Source organism: Phyllostomus discolor, chromosome 2, assembly GCF_004126475.2.
Source record: "Phyllostomus discolor isolate MPI-MPIP mPhyDis1 chromosome 2, mPhyDis1.pri.v3, whole genome shotgun sequence".
NCBI classification, from domain to species: Eukaryota; Metazoa; Chordata; class Mammalia; order Chiroptera; family Phyllostomidae; genus Phyllostomus; species Phyllostomus discolor.
Genome location: NC_040904.2, coordinates 190,500,557 through 190,518,009, shown reverse-complemented (window position 1 = coordinate 190,518,009; position 17,453 = coordinate 190,500,557). Strand labels below are relative to the sequence as shown.

Here is a 17,453-nt window from a genome sequence, read left to right as displayed (position 1 = left end):
ATTCACAGCCCATGCTCAATCCACTGAGTTATACCAGCCAGCGTTCTGGTATTATTTTTAAAAATTTTTACAAGGGTCAGTTCTATAAAAATATAACTTAAGAAACTATGTCTCTTATCCTAACATATTTACCACCACCCCACCGAAATAAGTAGCAAAGAATTTTTATAAAACAAAAAGCGTCCTCAAAGGAAGCTGGGACATGGTATTTACAGATTACACACACTAACAATACTGCAAAACATATATTCTTATAGAAATATTTCCTCTAGATCATCAGAGATATAATCTTTTCTGATCAGTACCTGGACGGAATTAAGAGAATGGTTAAAAATGACAACTTAGATTGTGAGGTCCATCAGAGCAGCAACCATGTCCATTTTGCTCACAAATATACCAGAGCCCTAAGATACAGTAGGTATTCCATACACTCAGGGTGAGGCAAAATCAGGTTTACAGTTGTATGGGAATACAATAATTAATAAATAATAAAACAAGAATAAATTGTTTCACATACTCACAACTGTAAACCTTTTGCCCCACCCTGTATTTGCTGAAAGAATGAAAAATAAATCCCTGCTCTACCATTAATTAGCATTAGGCTATTGCTCAAATTATCATCTCTGACTCCGAGTTTCCCCACTTGCAAATAAAGTGGTTAGACCAAAATGATCAAGATCTCTTCCACCTTTAAGCATTCATGAATCTTACACAAATTAAGTCTCAAACCTCCAGCATTTGTGGCCATGTCCACAGTCAAAAAATTACAACAAAAAAATGACACTGGCAGGTCACTTTGTAACCGAAAGCAGGTCTGTCCATCTGCCTGCCTCTTCGAAAGCCAATACACGAGAGGCAGGTGCTGATGTAAAGAAAATTGGTTTATTTTTGAGTGCTGACAACCTGGAAGATGGGGGACTCATGTCCTAAAGTTCACCTTCTAGGAAGATGGGAGACTCTTGTCTCAAAGCTCATCTTAACATCTCAGTGCAGGCAGAGGCTTTTACAAGGAGGGAGAGGGGAGCAGGACAAAGAGGTCAAGGGAGGGGGCTGAAAAGTTCTCTTCATGCAGACGAGCATAGTCCATTCCAACAAGGCAAGTGACGGTCTGGTGTGCATCATCCTGGTTTAGTCATCCTGGCTCCACGGCTGAAGGTCAGCAAATCTCCTGGAGGTGGGATGCCTGAAGATTGGAGTCTGTATCCTTTTAAGTTAGTTCCTGGGATTCTTATATAAACATGCTGTTTATCTACAAGCCACATATTAGAGTCAGCACTTAACAGAAACAATGTAAAAAGAATGGTGAGGTGGGTTTCAATCCCCACTATTACTTCATACTCATTACTTCATTTAATATGCCCAATAAAATGGCAAATTAGAGCAATATTACTACCTACATTTTGCAGGTAAAGACATTGAGGCCCAGAGAAACTGACTGACTAGACCAGAAACACAAAGTTATTAAGTAGTGAAATGTGGAATTTAAACCCAAAATTTTAGTACTGAAATCTCCAATTCTTTCCATTCACCTCCAGTGACACGGACAGAAGAAATGCAGCCTAGATGATGACAGTATTACTTCCCAACTTTCAGCTATTGATGTAACAGAGCTACAGGACAAAAGTTGTCCAAACTCTCTCATCATCCCATCTTCCCAATGTTAAAGCTCTAACTTTTCTGTAAAGAAAAACGTCTTTTGTTTTTAACATTTTATTTTTAGAGAGAGGGGAAGGAAGAGAAACATCACTGCAAGAGACAGACAGATGTGAGAGGAAAACATCAATCAGGTGCCTCTAGTATGCACCACACCTAGAGACCAAACCCTCAACCCGGCATGTGTCCGGACAGGGGATCTAACTGGGCGACCTTTCACTTTGAGGGACAATGCCCAACCTAGCCACACTGCTCAGGGCAGAAAAATGTCCTTAATTCAACAAATTAATAACATTTTTCTCCTTGGAGCCTAAGGTTAACTAATATCACTATTACAACAGAAGATGACATTTTCAAAGAATGAAAAGAATCTAAATTATGAATAAAAATCTTCCACATCAAAAGGCAGTTTTAGTTCAAATAATATGTATTCACAGTCAAGTGCTGTTAAATTCAAAGACCATTATTATGCTACATTTAAAATGAAAACTCCACTTAGTGGAAATGAGGCCATTTAAACCATTAACTGTTAGGTCTTGTTACAATACTACCACACTTCAAAAATATTAATTCAAATGCAACTTCTCTTAACTCTGGTAATGAACAAACCCAACTCAAGGCCAAACTTGGTGTTAAAATAAACTAATGGCATTTACATCACAGGATCCCCCTCCAAGAAATACAGTTGGGCAACCAGAAGCATCCTGGGTTATAGATTTAGATTTCCCCAAGACTTTAACTTCTCAGCAGACTCCCATATTTGTTAACATTATAACTTTGTCTTAAAATATCTACATATGTGATGTCAAATATAATTGTTTCTCACAGCTATGGCAAAACCCCCTTTCAATAGGGAGTATACTATACTAGACATACACTTATTAAACCTCTCAAGTACATAACACCTCATTAAATCCTCTGCCAAGAAAATTAAATGAGCATTATCTTTCTGGGGTTTACATGTGGAAACAGTTTGGAATATGCTTAATGAGTCCTCATTATTAAGTATAAGTAGATATAACATGGAAATATAATAATCCTACAGAGGAGTAAAGAAAAAATTCTTCCTCAAAAAAAAAAAGTAAAGAAAAGTAAAAGGCAACTCGTGCTCATACAAAATTAGTATGTACACACAGGAATGGCACACCTGGCTCATTTATATCATGAGATCGTTAGTTACTATTGTGTTCTATACTTCAGTAAGTTTTGGAGGCTTACCAAAAGTTCAGCTTGTTAAATTAATAACTAAAAATCTCCACTGACTCAAGAAGTCCCATGCCTGAAAAGAAATGACCATGAACACAAGCGAGAATCTTAACAAAAAAAAAAAAAGGCTACAAGCCATTCCATCAATCAGGACTTAAATTCCTCTGCTGGCTCAAGAGCCTAGGACTCATCACCGTTTCGACAAGGACGGACAGCTAAGTTTGAGAGGAGGTATTGAAATCCTGCGGGCCGGTCAAGCCTTAGTGAACTGTCACAAAATAGAAGCCACAGAATAAGTGACAGCTTTGTAGGCCGATTCAAAAAACCACAGGACCAGGGAATGCATGAGATTCTTAGAGCAAATCACCTAGAAGAGCCTAGGTTATTTACCCAAGTGCCAAGCAGTCCCCTGGGGAGCGCAGCAAATGATAACGTAGGTCCCAAAGACAGGCTCCTTTTCACACCAGGATGACTTTCCCAGTTAGTGCCAACTGTACACTTGCATGCTCCCAAAATAGGGGCAGGTCAACGTTTCCATTTCATTATGGGCTGAAGTTCAGATGATTCCCAGTGCTGAACTGCTCGACCTACAACCTCGGAGTCACTTCCCAACTGTGTTCTCTCCCAGGATCATTATATCCCCCACGGAAGCCAATTATTAGTTGTAACAAGGCCTGAAAAAATAGTAAGAGGGCTCTAAAAGTTCACGTAAGACACACAGAAAAGTGGGGGCTTCGAGGGAGACCAACGTTAAAGCATCTTGGGCTCAAATATTCTAAAAGCCAAAATATATACAACGATCCTTCTTCCTGAGGACTCCAGGCAGAAAGAGACCCACAGACCGTCAGTCATTCCGACAGCATGGTGCTGCAGGGGTTCACTGAGCCCAGCAACCGGACTGAAGCTACGATCTGCCCAGATACGGTCCAGAAACCTAGGCAGGGGTCTGCATTGTGGCCAGGCAGGGCGCCCAGCCCCTTCTCCCGGCCCCTTCTCTCTCCTTCCCCACGACCAGGCCTCTCCTCGCTCCTATTCCCCCTTTTCTCCCTCCCTCCCCTCCCCCCCAGATACACACAAAACAAGGCCACCTCCCCCCCCAAAACCCCACCAACTTTCCCGTCCCCTCCACTCTTCCTACCTCTCAGGAGCACGCAGAAACTGCAGGCCAGGAGGCTCCTCAGGACGGCCCCCATCTTCCCTTCTCGCGTTCTCTTCTCTCACCGGCGAGGGGCGGCCAGAAAAGGGGGAGGCGAGGAGCCGGGGCGGCCGCCGCAGCAGCAGGTCTGCACGCTCATGCTTCCCAGCTTGCCAGAGAGAGAAGAAAGAAAGGCGCACGTCAAGCCTCCGCGCGCGCCGCCGCCCTCTCTACCGCGCCGCCCTGGCCGGGGCTCGCGCGACGCCAGCGTCTGCTTCCATCCCGCCGCCTCCTCCCCCGGCGCCCCGCTTCCCCCGCGCAGTTCCTCATTCAGCCTCTTCCTCTCACGCAGCGGCGCAGGGATACGGGCCTCCCGCCGCCTCTGGTCTTCGCCAAGGTCTTCCTGCGCGTTGCCGAACCCCCTCCCTCGGCGCCGCCTCCTGTGCAGTTATGAAAAGAAGTGGGGGGCGCACGCACAGCCTCTGCTTGGAGACCCCGGGGTGTCTGCCCCGCGAGCTGAAGAGACTTGGAAGAGAAAGGCCGCCCAGCGACGCATTCCAATGGGATTCTTTCCTGGGCCGGCGGCTTCGGTCTTCCCTGCGGAGGGCGTGAGGCGACGTCGAACAACATTGGAACCGGCGTAGTCGGGACTACTTTCTGCGGCTCGGCCGGGCCGCCGCCTGCTCCGCTCTTTGTGCGGCTACCGCCGGCAGAGCCAGGTGGAGCCTGCTGTCTACGCCGTTTGCCACCTGGGCCAGGGGTTATGGGGGCCGGCGGGCTGGGGGAGGCTGAGCTGCGGGTCCACGCTCACGGAGCAACGCGGATCCCGACACCGGGTGATGAGCGCAATCTTCAGGATTGAGCACGCAGGTTTTAGCAGTTTGTTATTTAAGGAAAATAAAAGCCAGTGGTACTTACACCAGCTTTAAACGTGGATCTAGTGAAGGATATTCAAACTGAATTCAAACTAAGATTTGTATTTTCTCCTGGCTTCCCAGAACTACAGACTGGCTCCAAAATTAAGTCAGGCCAGAACTAAAGATTTCTAACCTGGCAGATAAAATTCCAAGATAAATGCGTCAGCACCTAAGACAGAGCAAAGGGACAATTGGACAGGACTGTATCTGGAATTTTACACGTTGCATTATAATGAATGGTTGGCATATTTTGATGATTAGTTCTCAGCTTGAGGAGGAAAGAATTCCCCCAGAATCTCAGACTTGTTTGCACTGCTTCTGCTGCTTCCACTGCACTGGGCATTCGAGAGTCTCCTCACAGACAGTGCCTGAAAATCACGTGGCTGCCGCAGACTAGGAGGGCACTCCAAGAGTTAACGATAATGGAGCCATCAGTTCCCTTCTGCCCAGCTGTCACATGCCCTTACCTGGGGGCACGCAGGCGAAGAAGTGGAGCTGCTCCAGCAGTGTTACCAGTATCTCAGTGACATTGGATTTCACCAAGTGCTTACCCACACATTGTCATATTTGACACTTAAAACTACCCTGCGGTAACACAGCTTTTGTTACTATCTTCATTGCACAAAGGAGGAAAGTGAGAACGTGAGGAGTTCAATGACGTACCCAAGGCCACTCAACTACTGAACAGCAGGACCCAAACCCAAGTCTACTTCTGACTTCACTAGCCTGCTTCCAAGAAATGTATGCTGAACCAGAGCCATGCATGTCTGTAAGGTAGAAAGACAGAGAGCTAAATCACTTTCTCCTAAATTCACTTAAATGAAAGTCTAGCCACCGTTGATTTAAATTACCTTCTTCCAAAAACCATGTCAGTACTCTGCACATTTTGTATTCTGGCCTCCTCAAAACACACAAATGAGAACCATGTCTTTCATCAATAGCAGGGGTTGTATTACTGGAAAGCTACTGAGGCTGTGGAGACATCATGATGTCAGTGACAAAGGCATGAGCTCTGGAGTAAGACATGCGTGAGGATCCAAACCCTACCCGTAACTAGATGCGTGACTTCGGGTGTGACATTTAAATGCACCACACCTCAGTTTTCTCCTCTGTAAAACGGGGGTAATGCCTCCTTCAGGTTTGTAAGAGGTATTAAATTAAATAATATATATATAAACTTCAACATATAACCATTTCCTTTCCTTCTCAACTCCTTTAAGGTGAATGGTGTCATAGTAACTTGGAATCTTGGGAAATAACTGAAAACAGACAAAAATTGCGTGTTCAAAATGTTTACTGCAGAATTATTTATCACTGAAGCTACACATAGATGATAGTGAAGCCAATGAAACCTACTCTTTAGGACTTCTCACTTTCCCAAGCCCCTTCCAGAGCCCAGTGAAGGATGCTAACAATCTGGTCACATGGTCCTATTTGCAAAAATAAGATTAATTTTGTATTTTTTTTTAAATCCCTCAAAATTGTCAATTTCACAAAACCTGAATCTCTTCCTGTTTATAATAGAAAACTGAGTACAGCATAAATTTCTTTAGACTATCATCTAAGTAAGGGAATGAGATATAATGCTGAAAAATGATATTTTGCAAGATGATGCAACAGTGTTAGAAAATGTTTATAGTTAGCTAAACTTAAAAGCAGGTAAAAGTGCATGTAGATTCTAATTACAGCTATGTAAAATATAAACATACATATATGAACACATATCTCATATATTGTCATATAAAAATATCTCACATACATGGACATATAAAAAATATAGTGTCCCAGGTTCGATTCCCAGCCAGGGTACATTCCTGGGTTGCAGGCCATAACCCCCAGCAACCGCACATTGATGTTTCTCTCTCTCTCTCTCTATCTCCCTCCCTTCCCTCTCTAAAAAATAAATAAATAAAATATTTAAAAATATATATATATAAATCTCACATATTTGAGCAAAGACTGAAAGTAAATGCACTAAACCAAGGATCAGAATGTTGAAATAATGTATTTACTTTTCTGTTCTTAAATTTCTCTTAATGTATTATATATTCTTCTACAATTTTTAAAAATTATGTAAGTACAAATCTATAAGCTTAAGTCTTGTCTGGATACTATTCTTCTCATTACTCAACTAATTTGTTTTTGCATTTATTTAAGCCCCTATTAAATAATCAATGCCAATCACTGTCACTATTTTGTCATGTATAATGTACACTTTTTGACCCAAATTTTTTAGGGCAAAATAAGGATGTGCATTATACATTAGTACAATAGTAGTACTAATTTTGTATATATATAAGTATTTTTAATTATTTTATTTATGCTTATACACTAAAAGTGTAACTCTAGAAAACAATAACTATGCAAAATAATACCCTGGAATATGATAATTGGCTTTGTTTCTAAATATAAATAGACAAAAAATTGAATTAAAAAATTATAATGAAGGATTTTTTTACTGAAAGTTTAAGCCAAAAATGTGGGTGCATGTTATACAAAACAAAATACAATAAGTGTTAAGGATGCAAATAGGAGATTAATCAGAGTTGCTACCTTTAAGAAGCTTACAACCTAGTTTGGAAACATTAATTAATATAACAAATAATTTAAATGTTAACATTGCTATAGTGCAAGAGTGCACCATATTAATAAGGAACTCAAGTGCAGAAGCATTTAAGTCTGCCTGAAAAATTTACAGAAGGGAAAATAACCCTAGAGCTGAGGCTTGAAATATAAGTGTTTTTCAGGCTAACAAGACAAGGAATTCCAAGCAGAAGGATGCCTTTTGCAAAGGCACTGAATTGTTAGAGAGCTTTTGGCATGTGGGATTGGAAAGTAGACCCATATAGCCGAAGCATAAGTTGCTTTTAGCGAATGTCAGGAAATGTGTCAAGGCTTGTAAGTAGCATTGGATAATAAAGAACTTCTTATTAAAGTCATGCTAAAAAGTTTAGATTTTAGCCTCTTAACAATGTGGACATTATTTTCTCCTTGATTTGCATGTTAGATAAACTCTCTGGCAACAGTATGTATAATAGAAGGGAGGCAGGGCAGAAAATAGGAAGACCAGTGGGAAGTTATTTTTTGTCTTTGAAAAGGATGGTCAAGACAGCAGCACTGGGGACTGAAAAGAAATAATGGATTTCAGGAATATGAAATCTGAACAGCAGGACTTAGTAACCTATTGGTTGTGAATTGACAACCACAAGGGTGGGAGGGAGGGAGGGAGGGATCTAGAATGCATTTTCAGGTTTCTGAATTGTGTACCCCAGTGAATGGGAGTCTCATTTACTAAGAAAAGAAATGCATAAGTATTTCAAGAAGGGTTTTTTATACTGGCAGCATCTGTAAAACATCCATCTGGAGATGTTCACTGGACAGTTTTGATACAGAAGTTTGAAATCAGGAGAAAAATGGTAAATACAGCTATCAATGAGGATTGTGGAGCTTATATACCACACAATCCTGGGGACATATTGTAGAATATTGAACAGTGATTGAATAGTAATTACCACACTTTTCTGGACAGTGACAGTACAATGTCTTCAGGAAGGGAAATCCTATTTCTAATTCAGGTGAAGGGACCTTTGGGCTACCTCATTGGTGGGTTGAGAGTAGGTAGAGATTGTCGTTGAAACCTTAAACTTACCTAATAGGAGAACAGAGCTTTTAGTGTGGCTAGAGAAGTAAGCTAGGGCGGAACCAGGCGGTATTCAAATATCTAGGAACAAACAAGAACAGAAGAGAAGGGAGGGGAGGGGAGGGGAGGGGAGGGACCAAAAAGAGGCAGGGGGAAAACTGGTGTGAAGTGGTGCGAGGAGAGAAGGTGTGGTAATGACAAATACAGTGAACTGGGGAGAAGTCTTCTAAGAGAAGCAGTAAAAAAAAGGCCACTGTGGCATAACTTCCCTGAAGGTCATTGCTGGGACCATATATTATACCGGTATTTTAGGAAAGCAATCTACTTTCAGTGAGTAGAATAAACACATCTTTTAAACAAAAATCCCACATCTTTTTATCCACAAAAACAAAACTCTGTAGAGATATGTATAAGCATATGTATATGCATAAGAGATATGTATTATAAACAGATATTTATAATATTGTTTGTACTAGAAAATAAACACACACACACAAAAAAAACCCTACAGATACGAGTCTTATATGGTTCAACCTAATCAAAGGAACCTAAACACACTTCAACAGAGAATAGGTCCTTGTTGTGGAATACTATACGGCTGTTAAAAATAATTATATAGATTTATATGTATTGATCTGAAAGTACAGATTTGATATATTGTTAACTGAAGAGCAAGTTAGAGAATAATATGTATATGCATGGTATGATGGAATTTTTATTTGGAAGACAAAAGGAATGAAGGGAGAGAAAAAGGGAAATAAGAGAGAAAGAGAGAAATCCTATGTAGCTGTACACATCTGTTTGGGATTTGGATGGGCAAAGCAAAAAGAATGAAGGCTAAACATGAAATTGTTAAAAGTGGACGAACACTCAGGAGTGTACTTACAGGAAGAGAAGGAAACTTAGGCCTGCTTTAGACACAACTATTTGAAATACTGTGAGGACTTTTTTTTTTTAATTCAAATGACTAGGGGTTTTTTAACTGCCAATAAAATGAAAGTAAACAACGTAGTCATTGGTAATTTTAGACAAAGCAATTTCAGCAGAGTTATAAGAACCAAAGCAAGAATGCAGTGGATGGAGAGATTAATGGAAAACAGGGAAGGAAAATAGTGGTTTTCCCAGAATTTTATTGTTGAAGGCAAGAGAGCAATTGGGTGGCTGGAAAGGAATTTGAAGGTGGAGGAATTGGCGGTTGACTTGGTTAGGGTTGATTGATTACTTTAAGTTTGAAAGGAACACGATTGTATTTATAACCTGAAGTGAATGATGTAACAACGAATGAGGAAAGAAAAGTGCATCGGAGACGGTCCAGCAGATCTGGAGCTCAGCAGGATGGACTGGCCTTGGAGGGGAGGAGGAGGAGGACAGCTGCTTCTGGAGGAGAGGGTAACCGGTGTGCCCAGCAAAGGCCGTGCAAGTTTCAGCTGCCTTCCTACCACCCCCACTCTCACAGGCTTCTTCCAGAGGCCCTAGGAGGGCCCGGGGCAGTGATTTAACAAGGTCATATTAGATGTGCAAGAGATTTATTGGGGGAGTGCGATAGGCTTCAAGGTAACAGCCCCCAAGCATTCTCACCTCATGGTAGTCACACCCCTGGGAAATCCCCTCTCATACTGAATAGAGCTGGCCTATTGCTGTCCTTTAAGGTTGGACAATGAAAGACACAGTGGCTTCTGACTTCTCTTGGAGAACTTTCTGTAGGGAGAAATCATCTGCCATGTCTCAAGGACACTCAAGTGGCTCTATGGAGTTGTCCCTGTGGGGAGGACAGATGTCCTGCCAACAGCCAAGTGAATCATCTTGAAGGCAGATCCTCCAGGACCAAGTCCAGCCATCAGATGATTGTGCTGGGCCCGACATCCTGACAGCAGCATCGTGACAAATTCCAGACCAGCTAATCTACTCCCGAATTCCGGACCCACAAAAACTGTGAGAGAATACATACTTACTTTGTTTTAAGCCACTACATTGTGGGAGTAATTGCTATACAGCGATAGGTAATGAGAAGTGGAGAGAGACCCTTGAGACTGAGACGTAGTCTGCCATTTGTGGAAGGAGACAAGGAAGGAAGGGTTGGAGTAGGAAAGGTCTTGGACGGCACAGTTGCAAGAACGGATTTACCAGGTGGATGGGGCGTTCCCCAGCCAGAGTTACCCACTGAAGAATTCTGTGTCCTGCCAGAATGCGCCTGCTTTAGTGCCCCTGCTGCGCCCTCAGACTGACTGGGAGTAACCCTTGGAAAGTGTAACCTCTGTGCAGAGGGCGGCAGGTACAGGGGCAGTCGTTGGCACTGTCAGTCAGTTATGCTCCCTGTACCAGGAGATCCGAGTGACGCGTTTTTATAGCTACACAGCAGGTGTGGCAGTCTCCCAGCAATGAGCACAGCTGGTGTCTGAGACCTTGGCTTCCAAATACATCTTCCTTTGAAAGAAACTAGGGCTCCTTAGAGAAATGGCTGGTACCACATCTGGAGTAGGGAAAAAGCATGTCTGGAACAACTTGGGACAGAGAACAAGGGAGGACTCAAGAAATGATGGGAATATGTCAAAAAGACATAGAAGCCAGCTTAGAGGGACTTCCACTGGCCAAATCAGGAACAATGTGAGCATCAAAATTAAAAATGAGAGCAAAATACAATAACCCATTGAATAAAATAGAAATGAGTGCAAACAAACATAAATAAGTAAATGAATACATCAAAAGTTTGATGAGGAATGGGTTATTAACATGGTCTTGGGAGGAAAAAGAGCATGTTCCCAGAGGCTATGCATGGTAGATACCACCCCAATCAAGGAATCAAAAGGAATATCATTAGTAATGAGACAAACTGAAACCATGAGCCACCTGACCGAATATAATGAGAAGAAAGCAGCATCACTTCTATTATAGTCTTGTTACCAAAGTCGTATAGCCTTAACCCAATCACAAGGAGATGCCAGTAAACCCCAGATTAAGAGACAATTCGAAAAATAACCTGTCTTCTTCAAAAGTGTCAAAGTTATGAAAGTCAAGGTATTGTTCTAGGCTTCGGGAGGCTGGGGAGACAGAACAACTCAATGCAGTGTGTGATTCTAACCAGACCCATTGCTATAAAACATTTGCTTGAGACAATTGGCAGAACTGGAGTGGAGTCTGAGGATTAGATGGCAGTCATGTATCAGTGTTAATTCTCTGATTTTCATTGTGATTAGACAGAAGAGAGCCCTTGTTTTGTAGAAAATAACACTAACGATCATCTGGGAGTGGCAAAACGTCAGGTCTGTACTTACTCTCAAATGGCTAAGAACAAAAAGTTCTTGGTACTTACTGTATTTAACTTTTAAGAAATTTTTTGAATGTTTCAAAATAAAAAAGAAATAACAGTACTTATGCTACTTAAACATAAATGTGTTATAAATATAAGGTTTTATTAATTGAATCCAAAAAACCTTTTAACATTTTTTAACTTGAAGAGTAACTACCCTCTTTCTTTTCTCCCCATCCAAGATTACTGCAGTTCATTCACAAGACTAAGTGGAATCTCAGCATTTAAATACCTAATCGCTTTATTTCATCTTTGGCACAAACGAACTGGATTTCCCCACATGTATGAGTCACCTGATAACAAATTTCCCAGCTTAAGTAGGTTTAAAATTGTACTATTAGTAAAGCAGCATTATGAATTGTGTCTCAGACTCAGGATTTATAGTAACAATGTGTTTCAACATTTATGTTTCTTCTCAACATATACATTTTTCTTTCACGCTGTAAAGTTTTTCTGATGTTGAAAAGTTAGTTTGCAGCTACGCCATAATAACGACCCTCTCCCACTTCTCATTCCTAGAAAATCAGACAGCTTGATGTGATTTTTAGCTTTAATCTGAGTTGTAAAACACTGCATTCTTTGTTTCCGCACAAAATAAAATGAAAGAAATATGCAATTGCTATTTTGGAGGCATATGTCCAGATACATAAAACATGGTCCTACTAATCTCCTCCTCCTGGAGCCCCTTGGCATTGCTGAGAGGACAGAGAGAAATACTGCCTCTGGGGAGGAGAAATTCCTTTTCCTTCACCATTGGCAGAACCTATTCAGTTTGGAGGCACGTGAACCAAATTTTTGCCTCAAGATAAAAGAAAACAAAAATCAGTCCTACCAAAATTTACTGTGTCTGAAAAGATTTAGGCAGATTCCCTAGACCAGTGTTTCTCAACAGGGGAATAAGTGAGGGGAGGGCAGATTTCGTCCCCTCTCCCAGACTTTTGGCAATGTCTAGAGACATCTTAGGTTGTTAAACTAGAGGTAGGAGATGCTACTGGCATCTCATGGGTAGAGGCCAGGAATGTTGCTAAACATTCTACAATCCCATGACTGTCCCCACGACAAAGAATTGTTAGTGGCAGGATTAAGAAACTCTGCCCAAGATGAAAACAGAGAAGAGAGAAATAAGGAGGAAAAATATATGCACAAAGAAGCACAAACACAAAACACGAAATTTAAAAAATAATAATAAACTATGGCTTTGACACAGGTTATAAAGAGGCAAAATTTTAGGGATTAAATGCCTATTTTGTGGCCTTTTAGAATTTCACTGAGAGGAAATTAAGGCCATTTTAAGTTTTTCCATGGCCTACTGAGGATGCAAAGATGGATGAATCCATTCTTTCCTAGAGAAGCTAAGAGTTTTTCGTGGTGGAGATCCCTTTAAATAAAGAATTATGATACAAAGGGCAAGAGCTAAAAGAGTAGGTAAAAGATTTATTATGGATCTTCTCTAAGCCAAGCACCTCCTGCTTATCTTGAGCAATTCTCATATCAGCTCTCTCCAGTGAGTATTATTACCATTTCACAAAAAAAGAAACTGTGAGATTAATAATAAGCAGTAACAAGTACGTGTTGGGTACTGTTTGTAGTGCTTTCATACCTCGTATACTAAGTCACTTTATCCTCATGACGATCCTGTGAGGTGAGCACTGACATCACCCAATCTTACATATGTGGACACCGGGCACTAAGTTCAGTCCAAAGTCTCGCAGCCCGGCTGTCTGGCTCCAGTATCTATGTTCTTCACAACCCACTCCACTGCCCCTCTGATGCCTTGCCTAAAGGAGGAAATGGCTTAAAAAAAAAAAGAAAGAAATCTTGCCATTTCTGACAGCATGGATGGACCTGGAGGGTATTATGCTAAATGAACTAAGTCATACAGAGAAAGACAAATACCATATGATTTCACTTATATGTGGAATCTAAAGAACAATATAGCTGAACAAAAAAAATAGAAACATACTTACAGATAAAGAGAACAGACTCGTTGCTGTGGTAGGGGGGTTGGTGGGAAGCTGGGTGAAAAGGGTGAAAAGATGAAGAGGTACTAATTGGCGGTTGTAAAAGAGTCCAACATAGGGAGCATGGTCGATAATATTGTAATAACTACGCAGGGTTCCAGGGGGTACTAGAAATATTAGGGGGATTACTGTGTAATGTATATGATTATCTAACCACTATGCTGTACATCTGAAACTAATATGAAATAGTATTGAAAGGAAACTGTGACTGGAAAGTAAACTAACGCCCTCCTCCCAGTGCCCTTTGCCATTGCTGAGAGGACAGAGAGAAATACTGCCTCAGGGAGGGAAAAATTCTTTTTCCTTCACCGTCGGCAGAATCTGTTCAGTTTAGAGGCACATGAATCAAAATTTTCCCTCAGAAATAAAAGAAAAAAACAGTCCTACCAAAATTTACTCTTTCTCAAAAGATTTAGGCAGATCTCCTAGATTAGTGTTTCTCAATGGTGGAATAAGGGGCGGGGGCCAATTATTCATTAAAAAATAAATAAATGAATGGCTGATGGGAGTGTAAAAGCCAAAGTGTGCCTGAAAACCCAATGCTCTCATCTGCTACCCAGCTTTCCATACTCTCCCTGCACCAGGAATGTTTCCAAGGTGCTATGGGCTTGCTGACGCCTGGCTTTGGGGGAGACAACACAGAATTCACTTCGAAGGAAGCTCCTGAACCGACATTGGAAGTCTGAGGAGGAAAGGACAGGGAAGGCAAGGAGGGAGCAGGACAGATTCCTTTACGGCCGGCAGTGTGTTTGGCTGGCATGCAGCCTGTGGAGGAAAGACTAAAGAGAATCTGGAGAGGTAAGTAGGGACCAGATCAAGAAGTGTGAGCCTTGTCCCACCGGCAAAAGAGAATTGTTAAAAGACCATAAGCAGGGTATGATCTGACTTGATATCAATCTTTAGGATGGCATTTGGAAATCTAGAGCGAATCTCTTCCATGCCTTTCTGTCCCCAGCCCCCTTTTTTTTCATTTCAATCCCACTTTTTTTTTTTTTTTTTTTTTTTTAAAGTGGGTTGAGCACAGTAAATAAGTACAACAGGTCCTTGAACAGCATTATTTTTTATGGTCTTTTTTTTTTTTTTTTTTCAAGATTTATTTATTTATTTTTAGAGAGGGAAGGGTGGGGAGAGAGAGAGAGAGAGAGAGAGAGAGAGAGAGAGAGAGAAACATCAATGTGTGGTTGCTGGGGGTCATGGCCTGCAACCCAGGAATGTACCCTGGCTGGGAATCGAACCTGGGACACTTCAATCCCACTTTAACTGATGTAAATGTTTATGCTGTGGGAGAAGAAGAAGACAACTCTGGACTGCCTCTGCCCTAGCAATTCTCCCAGCAACTCTCAACCGCACTCCAGCCAGCTGACACGCTGGAGCTGTTAATGATGACAGTGCTGGGGAAAAGCAGGAAGCAAAGTGATGCAACTCCTACCAAAATTACACTCTCTAGATTGATGTGGTTGCGTACATTTTGAGTATGACAGTGGTCCTATTAGTGATACTCATATAATGCTTTATAGCTTACCAAGCTTTTTCACATGCACCCTGTTGTTTGATCATCAAAACACACCAAGGAGGTAGGTATTATCCCATTTCACAGATGTGGAAGCTGGAGTTTACAGAGAATGTGTAAGTGGAAACAATGAATACAGAACTCCACACTTCAAGTCTTAGCCTCCCTCCTTGGCTTCTTGCCTTTCCTACCTCTCTCTTGAACAATGTTTCTTTGTACATGTTTTAATTTTCCCACTTGTGTGGGACAGCAAAAGCCAGGAGACTTGAGTCGGCTTTCCCTTCGCTGGTAAAGGGTTAGCACCTATATTTGCTAATACAGCCCCAGGAGACTTTCCCAAATACAGTATTCCCCCCTCGTCTGTGACTTCAGTTACCCATGGTCAATTGCGGTCTGAAAACATTAAATGAAAAATTCCTGAAATAAACAAGTCATAAGTTTTAAGTTTCATGCATTTCTGAGTCATGTGATGAAATTTCACACTGTTCTGCTCTTTCCCACCTGGGACGTGACTCATCCCTCTGTCCAGCGAATCGACACTGTATATACTCCCTGCTCATTAGTCACTTAGTAGTGGTCTTGATTATCAGATCAACTGTCATAGTTTCTCAGTGTTTGTGTTCAAGTAACCCTTATTTTACTTAACAATGTCTCATTCGCCTCACTTGGCCTCATAACTTAGGCATCATATCATCTCCCATCATCACAAGAAGAAGGATGAAGATGGAATAAGATATTTTGAGAGAGACAGACAATATTCACATAAGTTTTATTATAATATATTGTTATAATTATTATATTTTATTACTAGTCATTATTGTTAATTCTTACTGTGCCTAATTTATAAACTGAACCTTACCAGAGGTATGTATGTCTAGGAAAAAACAATATTTTTAGGGTTTGGTACCACCTGTGATCTCAGGCATTCACTGGGGGTCTTGGAACGTATCTCCTGTGGATGAGGAAGGACCACTGTATATCCCGTTGCTTTTAGTAAGAGTCTTACATACTGATGGGTATGTATACTTCTTTTTTTAAGATTGTTTTTATTTTTATTTTTAGAGAGAGGAGAAGAGAGGGAGAAAGAAAGGGAGAGAAACATCAATGTGTGGTTGTCTCTCAAGGGTCCCGTACTGGGAACCTGGCCCACAGCCTAGGCATGTGCCCGTCCTGGGGTTCAAACCAGGGACCCTTTGGTTCTCAGGCTGACAGTCATTCCACTGAGCCACACCAGCCAGAGCATGTGTACTTCTTTTCATGGCACACATGACCTTCTGTCTTAGTATGACTAGACTGAAGGACAGGGGACTTTTGATGCTTAAAACTGGGATAGTTCAGGGGAGAAGGTGAGACAGGTGATCACCCTCCATCTCCCTCTCCAGCTGCCTAACCTGCCACCCCTCTACATTGACTTCTGAGTACTTCTGCATCCCAGCGCTTGCATCCTGTTTCAGCTCCCTGTTTTGGATTAAACCATTCCTTTTGTTGGAGGTACATACCTCCACCTTTTTCTCACAGCTACTTTCAGGATGGTGTTCTGAAGTGCAAGTTCTGATTTCTCCAGGAGACTTTCCCTGCCTTAAATGTTCCTCCTTTGTGCTTCTACATCCCCCTAGAAAAACTTTCGTCATAGCATTTAACTTCACTGTAGCTAAATCATTTGTTTCTTTGGCTGTCTCTTCCAGAATATGTTAAGCTGTTTTGTAAACCATCTTTCTATCCTAGTCCCTAGGAGAATTCCTGGCACATAGTGTTTAGGCAATAAAGTTCTGTGAGCTAGAATTCTATAAGAATTTTGCTCAGTTCCCTCCCACAGAGTTCTTGCCTGAGAGGAGGTGCCCCCAGGGCAGCAGGGTAGAAGGCTCAAGAAGTGGGCAGAGGTGAGGTCATAGAAGCCTCCCTTCTAAGAGGTGCAGACTTTCACAGATTAGCAATTAATGGAACCTTTTCTATGACTTCAAGAAGAACCTGGGCTGGAAAAAAAGAAGCGTGGGTAACCAGCCCAGCCAGAATAGAAACAAAGATGATACACGAAAGACCTCCTAGTCTGCCTAGAGTTCTAGA

At 41.6% G+C, this 17,453-nt stretch overlaps 1 protein-coding gene and 1 long non-coding RNA gene across 2 annotated transcripts in view; both read right to left on the bottom strand.

The window, feature by feature from the left end:
- Nucleotides 1-4,334, bottom strand: part of LRP6 (LDL receptor related protein 6) — a 138,837-nt gene extending 134,503 nt beyond the window's left edge. The window contains exon 1 of the mRNA XM_028533098.2: nucleotides 3,998-4,334. Coding sequence (XP_028388899.1) covers nucleotides 3,998-4,052 — 55 coding nt within the window. The 5' untranslated portion in view covers nucleotides 4,053-4,334. The remainder of the gene's footprint in view (nucleotides 1-3,997) is intronic.
- Nucleotides 4,335-12,121: 7,787 nt separating this feature from the next.
- On the bottom strand, nucleotides 12,122-13,646 carry LOC118498746. Its single transcript, XR_004901211.1, has 2 exons — nucleotides 13,459-13,646; nucleotides 12,122-12,657 (listed from the first exon to the last, which is right to left on the bottom strand). It is a non-coding gene; the product is annotated as an uncharacterized LOC118498746 (long non-coding RNA).
- Nucleotides 13,647-17,453: the final 3,807 nt, after the last annotated feature.